This window comes from Drosophila ananassae, chromosome 3L (genome assembly GCF_017639315.1).
Source record: "Drosophila ananassae strain 14024-0371.13 chromosome 3L, ASM1763931v2, whole genome shotgun sequence".
Taxonomy (NCBI): domain Eukaryota; kingdom Metazoa; phylum Arthropoda; class Insecta; order Diptera; family Drosophilidae; genus Drosophila; species Drosophila ananassae.
This window is the reverse complement of record NC_057929.1, coordinates 9,379,243-9,389,174: the sequence shown is the minus strand read 5'-3', so window position 1 is coordinate 9,389,174 and position 9,932 is coordinate 9,379,243. Positions and strand designations below refer to the sequence as shown.

At 43.2% G+C, this 9,932-nt stretch overlaps 1 protein-coding gene across 1 annotated transcript; it reads right to left on the bottom strand.

Annotated features, from left to right (window-relative positions):
- Window positions 1-3,690: 3,690 nt before the first annotated feature.
- Window positions 3,691-4,740, bottom strand: LOC6496002 (protein crossbronx-like). The gene has a single exon (XM_001959983.4). The coding sequence runs from the start codon at window positions 4,549-4,551 to the stop codon at window positions 3,751-3,753; it is 801 nt and encodes a 266-aa protein (XP_001960019.1). The 5' UTR covers window positions 4,552-4,740; the 3' UTR covers window positions 3,691-3,750.
- Between the last annotated feature and the right edge of the window lie 5,192 nt (window positions 4,741-9,932).

The following is a 9,932-nucleotide window of genomic DNA, read 5'->3' as shown; positions in this document are numbered from 1 at the left end:
GTATTAGTTAAACTTGGCCAACCGGTTCGCATTTCGGCCATGAAAAACGGTTTAGAATTAGGAGCCTGTGATTACATACTTCTTACTGCCCCGATGCCACGGACCAAAGTGCGTTGAAATTGAAAAGAAGTGGGCATCATGTTGGTTAGTGCCTGTTCCTGTTGTTGCTGGTGTTGCTGGTTTTTGCCTTGGTTGCAAGTTGATGTTCCTCACGCTTTTACTGTTGCAGTTGCTGTTGCTGGCGGGGTTCCACATCAGAGTGCACTTTTAACAGCTTAAGGAATGTTGCAAATCTGTGTTGCAGGAAGTGTGGCATTTATGTGCGGTGGATTTTAAAGAGTGCTACAAAGTAATAAAAATTGATTCCAATGGATTACATATTTATTGAATATAATATGAAAATTATTAAATAATAAAATTGATATAATTTTGTGTCTTTTTGAAACAGATGTTACTACTAGTCTCTTTACAATTCACAGCAATATTAAACCAATTCTCTAGCCCTAATTTATTATTTACTGAAATGAATTTATTTATGTATTTTGAAGCATTTTTCAGCCCCTTTGGCAGCAGTTTCAATGGCAAAACTTCCACGACTGGGGAATTTATTCAACACTTTATGCTCGTATCTAATGGGTATGGCAGAATTGACAGAACAAAAAGCTATGGCCAGTATGCAGGGCCATCGACAACGAGGGCCATAACTCATAAGCTGCAGCACATACTCCTATTCGATTCAAAATACCAAGAGTCTACTACATATGGCATGGTGGAGGGTGAATTGGGGAGGTACGGAGGTAGTGCCGCCACACGAAACCAAAACGAAGGAAAAACTCCAATTTTAATTGCTCGACATTAAACGATCGACAACGACAGCAGCCAGCGAGCAAAGTCGCAACTTTGGCAGATATTGCCATAAAATATGCGCACGTTTCGATTCGTTTGTTTGCCAATGGTTTGCATATGGTTCAGGTTCAGCTTCAGCTTCAGGTTTGTGTTTGGGTTTTGGGCTTGGGGACGGATCCGATACTGGAAGAGCACTGAGACTGCGACTCCGGAGCAGACAGCATTTAGCGTACGATTTGGCGGCGCGAAAAAGATAAACTCATAAATTATGGCATTGAATGTCACTTCGGCACCGCCGGTTGTTGCCACCGCCAAACGCCGCCGCCGACAAAAGCAACAACAACAATAAGAAAAACAAAAAAAACTGAAAACCCAGGACACTGTATCGAAAGCTATGTATATCCACATCCGAATCCAGGGTTTGGTAGGGGTATTTGGGGGAAACCGGCGATAATGAAGCCCATTTTAAAGTCACTACCATTCAATGCGATTTGATTTACAATCCCATTTCGATTATAATCGATGATGATGTGTGTGCGCGCTTCGGTCGAGCCATGAACTTGCATATAAATACCAATCTGTGTCTTTGCCAGTCTCGCCGGCCAGGGAGGAGGAGGCGTTGGACGGCCGAAGAAGTTGGAGGAATGCTAAGCGGAGCAGATCGGGTCGCCTGTCTCTAGCGGTTTTCCAAGGAAATCGAACTGCCGCCGCAGATCCAAGCTGGAGTTCAATCTCGACTCTGCCCACAGGACCCAGCAACAGGCGCTGCACAGTGGTTCAAGTTTAAGAATTATCGTGGGGTTTATTGAGCACAGATAACATCCATTTTAATGAAAGCTATGCTTGGCCCCAAACCATGTCTATATCTTTGCTAATTCCCATCCGATCCTTAAGCGGAATACCTCAAACGATTTGTGGCACGATTCCCCATCAATCTGCATCAAAACCTGGCATCGAAATTTTCGATCGATATTTTTTCAATTTTTGTGGGGAGACCCCTGCCAAATCCTGGATTTTCGTATATGGCCCCAAAACATGTCTATATCTTTGGCAATTTTCATCCGATCCTTAAGCGGAATACCTTAAACGATTTCTGGCACGAAACCCCATCAATCTGCATAAAAACCTGGGATCGAAATTTTCGATCGATATTTTTTCAATTTTTGTGGGGAGACCCCTACCAAATCCTGGTTTTTCATATATGGCCCCAAAACATGTCTATATCTTTGGCAATTTTCATCCGATCCTTCAGCGGAATACCTCAAACGATTTGTGGCACGATTCCCCATCAATCTGCATTAAAACCTGGGATCGAAATTTTCGATCGATATTTTTTCAATTTTTGTGGGGAGACACACACCTTTCAAGATCCTAAATTTTCGTATATGGCCTCAAAACTTGTCTATATCTTTGCCAATTCCTATATTCAAAGTAATTTCAAGATTTCTCCCCAAAACTCCTTATATGTGGAACCACTGTACTCAGACTTGTGGTCGTTTACCTGTTTGTACAATTGAACTTGAATATACTTCTCGGCGTTTTAGTTTAGTTAGCTCGCCGCCAACTTGTCAGACAAACGAATGCTGAGCTAACGAACCCACCAGCTCCACCAGCACCATCATCGCAGCAGCAGCAATAGCACCACTTCCACCTACCACCACCAATCTGCAGTCACCCTCCACGAATGCCGCCAGTCTGGGCGATCATTGTCGCATCCGCCACGATGGTGGCAATTGTTTTGATGGCTGTTGATAACTGCGAAGCGGGGGGGCATGCCACATCTCGATTCCACCGGAGACCTCTGGGGGACAGACCGACCCCTCAAAAACAAAAAAAAACTCGACAAAACGAAGTTCAATACAATGGATGTATATATTTTGTCACCAGACTGGCAACAGTTCTTTATGGGCTTTTAATTGAAGCTGAAAACATTAACTACACCCACGCGATGTTACTTAAATTTATTACAACTTAATTGTTAGTGTTAATGATTTTTTATGTACAATATGCTGTTTGGCTTACGAATATATTTTGATATGTTTTAATTTTTGGCGCAACGCCCACTGGACCCACCATGGGACGTGACTTCATTTCTACATTCGATGATTCAGCTTCGGAGGAAGATAATTGCTAATTTGTATTCTAGCGTTATTTCTTCTATAGGAAAATGTATCTGTAATATCCCCATACTTCTAACTCTCCCTGCTTCCTTATGCAAATGCGGAAATATAGAGGCGATCCATTTTCCCAGGCAATTAGTTCAAAGCAATATGCGACTGTGATATAGTCGCCCACTTAGTAGGACCGCCAGCGAAATGGCCTAAAATATGGCTCCCAACTATCGTCCATAATTTCATGAGCAATTTTGGGAGCCAACTTTGCTTCGAATGGGTATATATAGAGGGGCTAAAGGGGTATATCGAGGGGCTGGTGGGGATAAAAACCAGCTCGCATGGCCACGGACGATGTTGCTGGCAAAGTGCAGTGATAAATCAGATTGTCACTTTTGTATATTTGCGCCAACTGACGACGACGGCTCCCTTGGAACCGAGTTGTATGCAAAAGCAGGCTTTTTATTCACTCGCCGACACTTGTGGTTAGTCATATAGGTTATGCCAAAGTAGAATAAAAGCTCTTGGAAAGCTACAGTTTGCTGCTAAGATTTTTAGCCACAGTGTTCTTAATGGGAAGCATTGCATGCAAGACTTAAAATGCGTTCGGGAATGCATTTCACTTTGCCAACGGACGTCGGAGTCATAATTATTATTATTTTGATTATTGCACCTGAAAGATGACATTCACAAAGCTCTTCACAAAGTCTTAAGTCAAAACTCTAATAAATAATTAAAATTTATTAAATTTATTTAGTATTGGTGTTTGTTCATGACATGTTTCAGCTTCCTTTCATTGTGCCACTGAACACCTAGCCCCATGCTGAAGATCCGTAGTAGCGGCTTGAAGCTTCCCCCGCTGATTGGCCTCATCCTCGTCCAGCTGCCTGGAGGAATCGATGTGACCCAGGAGCTCCGCAGGCGGGGAATCATCCTCACATGTGGCCTCCCGCCAGCTGGGACTCTTCAGCTGCTCCATGAACCTCAGATGCCGCTCAGCGCAGTAAGGCTCCACAATGATATAGTGCGGGTCTTCGATCATGGGTTTGTCGTACATATGCCTACGGGAGGATATGGCCAGTTCCTGAATCCGTTTTATGTACTCCGGCCGGCTCTTGGCCAGCATGTTGAGGGCCTCCAAGTTGTTTACCTCATCGAGGACGACAAGATCGCCGGATGGGGACTTTCCAGTGCAGATACTGCCCTCGGGATCGGCGAAAACGGCCTGAATATACCGGAGTAGGTGCCAAATGTGGTGCTGATCCTTGCGCCACTCCTTAAAGCAGGGCCCCAGATCCAGGCTCTTAGAGTGCGGACAGATGTGCGGATGGAAGATCGCCGCATTGAAGATCACCGTGGGCAGGATGGTGTCATCGGGAAAGTTTTCCGGCAACAATATCGAGAAGCGAAACATGCTCCCCGCATAGATTCCACTGTGCACGAATATCACTCCGAACCAGTGCAGTCCACTGGCATAACTGGGAATGGCGTAGATGTTCTTCAAGTGGTCCTGCACCAGCCGGTACTCGGCTAGGATTTTGTAGCCCTGTTTGATCAAAGCCATCCGCTGATTGTTTCTAATGGAATACCACATGGTTCCTGCACAGTTGGGACGTGGCACGAGGTGTTGCTGACTCTTTAGAGCTAAGAGCCTGTGGAATCCTGCGGAGAGAGCTTATGTGTATGTGAGGCGTTGAAGGTCCAGTTCAGGACTAAAACAAATATGTAATTTTGACATTTAAATCATGGTCTAAAAAATAAATTATCTTTTATTTTCAACAGTGTAACATTACAATTATGCGTCATGTCAACTTGCAACACCACTTACAACCCAGAAACGGGAATTGTCCGCTCAAAAACTATGTAACACTGGAACAGAAACCCCTCCTTTCGAGGAAGGGAAGCCAGGAAAACCTGCCCCGATACTCGCCGGCATATTCAATCATGTCAAGTGTAATAATTTTGCGAATAGCAGATGCACGCAGCATTTTACAGCCTTGGGGACTCCATCGAATCGAAGAATCGACACAACCCGAGACGTGGCTTAGACCACGTTTTGTGTACAAATGCGGATTTTTGATTTATTGCCACAACGATGCTCTGCGCTGCTCTGCTCTTCTCTGATGCACGGTTCTTTCACGCACTGGCAACATAATGTGGCATTATAATGTCGCATGTTCTGCCCCGTGTTGTGGTGTGTGTTCCGTGTGTGATTTGTTATGAATTTATTATGTGACAGAAGTGGCTTTGGCTTGGGCTTTGCTTTTGGCCAAACTGGCCAAACAAGCGAAAATGCTTGCATGGCGGTGCCTGATGGCCGCAGCTGCTAATTGGCAATGTTGCACCTTCTGGTCCGCTGGCATTTGGGCCCAAGAAATGCCACAGGGCATTCCCAATTCATCATATGTATTATTATCCATTATTACTTTAAATAAGTAATCATATTTTTATTCCTAATAAAAAGTTTGATGAGTTTGCCAGGCAATTTCCTAAATACCAAATTATTCATAAAAGTTGCAACTTTGAAAGGTAATTCAACAGTCGTTCTGCGATGGTATTTTTTTGTGTGAAACATATCGTAAACACTTCTGACAAAGACGGACAGACAATGACGCTTCCTTGATAAGTTTTGACCCCAAAAAAAGGAGGAATTAAAACGAATGCATAAACGTGCAACAGATAAGGAAATTGGCAAAAATAAATAAAAGTGAGGAATACATTTCTTGACACCGCTGCTGCAACTCATTAAAATTATACCGCGATATGAGGCGATATGATACGTTATGATTTGTGACTCCGTGCCAGAACCGAACCGAAACCCAACGATGGCAGAGACTTTCTTTCTTTAACGCCAGTTGTCAGTTTGGGGTAAATGATATGGGTGCAACACCCAGGCGTGGAAAGGGAGATCCACTCGGAGACCTCAGACCTCCGATCAGAGACCTCCATTTCACCTACACCACAACCCAGCAACCCAGCAAACCCAGCAACCCATGTCAAAATGTTTTGGCCCCAGGCAATTGCTAATATGTGCCCCGATTTTTTGGCCACAACAGTTTTTGCACCTGTGGGGGGAAGTCTCACTGGAGTATCAGTGCCTGTCACCTGGCCAGCATTCAATTTCGTGGATTTCGTTTCCTCATATGCGGGCAGTAATTTCGCTGCCCTGGCCTCTGTCTCTGGCAGGGCTTCTTATCAGCTTTCTTCATTTTATGCTGCGTTGCCTTTTGGGAGGCAAAAGGAACAGAAAACTGCAGAACGATTCCACACTTCAGGCCACCATACCACCATACCATCATCTCAGAGGCCATGGAGTGTTTTGAGTCCCGGCATTTGTAATACGGTGGCATATAACACTTAAGTGCTTGTTGTTGTTTTATAAGATAAACTTTTGCTCAGAGCCCACATACGGCCAGCGGATAACGTGTTGCCAATTTCATTTGCTGGCACTTTCATTAACCAGGCAAGGCAGTAAAAATAAGACAGAAAAAAGCCCAGCCCAACCAAAAAAGTCGAATAAAATAAATGAATTGGCGTGTTTTTTAAAGTTCTCGCTGAAAGTTGCGGGTTTTTTGGGGCGGAAAATGTTTGAGGAAGGAGGGAATTCGTGGAACTGCAAACGAATTCGGTTTGTATTTCAATGTTTGGCGATTGCTATCCGTCAGTTTTCTCTGTAAAACAGAGAAAGCTATTAAATCAAGAAGAAACTTACTCATGAATAAAATCACAAGGTGATAAGCTTTAAAAGAATTTATTTTATTTATCTTCTTTAACAACCAGAAAATTCTCTCAAGATTTTAGAAAACAAAATGTTTGAAATCTTTATGAATTATGAATTTGGAGAAAAGATGTACAGCATACTTTCAGGCAAAGTCATAAATAGTCTCGCCTTGGAAACTAATGTGAGAATCTGTGAATTGTTTTCCATTTTGCCACACAATAATTGATTTATGCAAAAAGTATATTTATTTGGGGACTATAAATGGGGGGCAGTGTCAAGTGCTCGCCCGTAAATTCAAATTCAAATTAGATTATATGCAAACACCAGGCCACTCTTTCACTTGCCGTTCCTTATTATTATATAGGAATTTCGAATGAAAAAGAGCAAAAACTCCGACTACGACGACGGTCTACTAATATTTGCATAATCGCAGGCAGACTGTGGCAGCCACAGAGGGAAGCCAGCAAGCCAGCCTTCCAGCCTGGCAACATACGGCAAAGCAATTATTTCTTTAAAAATAAATTGCATGCACAATTGGTAGCAATAGCAATTGCAACAGCAACAAAACCAACAACGACAAAAACAATCAAATACCCACGGAAGACCACCATGGATACAAATCCAATGGATCCAGAGAATCCAAATCTGACCGAATGCAGGTTCAGGCCAACAACGAATTTGGTCAAAACGGCTTTTTGTTTTTGCCAAAGATGTAGAAGAAGAGGCGGCAGCTTCCTTGGGGAGACTCAAGCGGGGGGCGTGGCAACTTAGCTCGTTTTTTGCGATTTGTGTGTAAAGCCTCATTCAGTTATTTGCATATCGATTTGGAGTTTTTAGTCCGCCAGAACACACACAACTACTCCTGTCGGACTGTCTCCGTCGTCGGTATCTCTCACCGACCGATCGGAGCGTTTCGGAAAAGTTTCCTCTTGATTTTATTTGCTGCACAAACAATTGCATAATTGCCCCAGCACCCTGGCTGGGCATCCCCCACCCTCCATGGCATATAATTCCACATTGTTGGCCAAGCACTTTTCAAGGAATCTCGAGTGTGAATTCATTTTTTATAGCCCACTCGATGGCGACACAATTTGAGGCAATATTCTCCGATAAGCACGTGCTATTAACCGGAGATTCCATCAGGGAGGCTATTGATCAGGACCTGCAATAGTTTAGTTTTGTGGCACGGCCGAAAAATGGGAGAACTTGGTTTTCTTTTAGTCACGTAATCCTAACTGGCTGCTGGGCTAGGAAAATTGAAAAGTTTTGTTGTCAAAAGAGTTGGCATTATAAACCCGTTTAAGCCTTCTCGGAAAACCTTTCAAATTGCCTCGAGGAATAATTAAAATTTTCAAAAAACAGCCAAAAAACTTATACTTTTTTTGGGCTGTACATTCGTGCTTTTAAGATAGACCAGTCTTGGGCCTAAAAGTCAGTTGAAAGGGTGAAGACCTAGCCCTACAAGTCACTCACTCTCATTATGTCTGGTCGCTTTATCATGTTCATGTTGACATTCGCGCGGACACAAATGAAGCAATTTTCCTGACATGCAAAACGTGCAACGTGCAACAGTTGCTCCGTTTGCCATGCAACCGGGTAGGAATGGAAATGGAAATGGAATTGGAATTGGAGCAACTGTTGCGGCAGTTAATTTTCGTATATTTAATTCGCCTTAAATTATTGCAAGGCAGCGTCCATGACGTTGGTAGCTGCTCCGCTTTGATGTGCCCATTAGCCGGGCCAAGATTGAGCTCTAGCTTGGGGGCCAGCGATTTGCAAGGCAAATCAAAGGCTTAATGAATTCATTTCAATTAAACAAACAAAAAAGCGAATCAAACCACAACCACATCAACGGCGATAGACAGTTTGCATTAATAAATCGTTTAGCTGGGAGTTCCATGCCAATCCATTTGAACTTGGCATTTTGTAGAGTCAGTCAACAGGAGAAACAAAAAAGAAAAAAACTTAAAAAAAAAGCCTGTATTAATTGATTCTGATCTTTGAAGTTGGGCCCGTGCAGCTGCCAACTAAAGAATGGGGTCTATTTAAGCCAAAAGGTTACGGGTCTTGTAATTTGTTGGCTTCTTTTTAATGAGTTGTTAACTTGAACTTATTGCCTTCAATTGGTATTTCATTGATTTTACAAGCTCTGCACTTCAGAAGTGTTCAAAGAACAACCCAATGTCTTCCGCGAAATTTATGTTGTTTATTGGTTTAACATTCCAGGCAGTATTTATTTAGTGGGCTGCTTGTTTATTTAATCTCATTCGAGGGGTCAGTCACCGAAATGCTCCCCTTTTTTTTTATTTGGCCTTTTTTGGACTGGCTGATAAGCCTTAAGCTGCTTAATCGATGACCAGAGAGTTGTCAAAAATAATTCACAGGCCGCGGCAGCGACTGAAAGGTAGATGTACAAATACAGGAAGACAGCTCGGCGTATACGTAATGTTATCAGTCCAGAAGATCTACCCTTTGGTGCTTTAATAAGCGGGCCAAGAGGACAGGGGTAAGGAGGCAAGGAGGCGAAATCCCATCGCGATGGCCAAATCAAAGTTACCTGGTTGGGGGCCCTTACATGAGAAATATTTTAGCGTACAATGCAAAAATGGTAGCAGCTTCGCAGGGCCAGTCTTATCAGTCGCCACTCCACTGACGGATGCACCCAAAATAAAAAAAGGGAAAAGGAAAAAAAATCAAGGAATAAGGAAACAAAGGATGCGGAGAGCTAAGATAATGCCACAATGAAGACAGCATAACGCGCCGCTGTTGAAAAATCGCTACTCGAGTCTGACCAGCAGCATCAGCAGATGGAGAGGATGCGTCCACATCAAGATAAATAAGCGTGCGCCCAGCTCTTCAGTACACTGGGGAAACAGGATAAAGAATACCAAATAGTTTTTAATGGAAAATTATGTAAGGAAACTTTGAGAGAATGAATAAAACCCTTTTCCTGAATGGCTTAGTCTTTCAGACCAAAGAAACCCTAATGTCTTGACCATTTTTTTCACTGTGCTTTAAAGCTTCGTGGCAACGTAAGCCGAAATCAAAGCTATAATAATGCATAAGTAATTTGCAGCATCGACAATCGAAGGGAGCCATCAGTTGAGCTCCAGTTCCAGAGCTCGTGCCATGGTTATTTTTATTCGCGAGCCTTGACAACAGTTAATCAAAATCCAGCAGTGCAGCAGGACTATCAGCCGCCTCCTCCCGGGGCTGTTATTTATTAACTGGGAAGTATTTATCGGCACATCGTT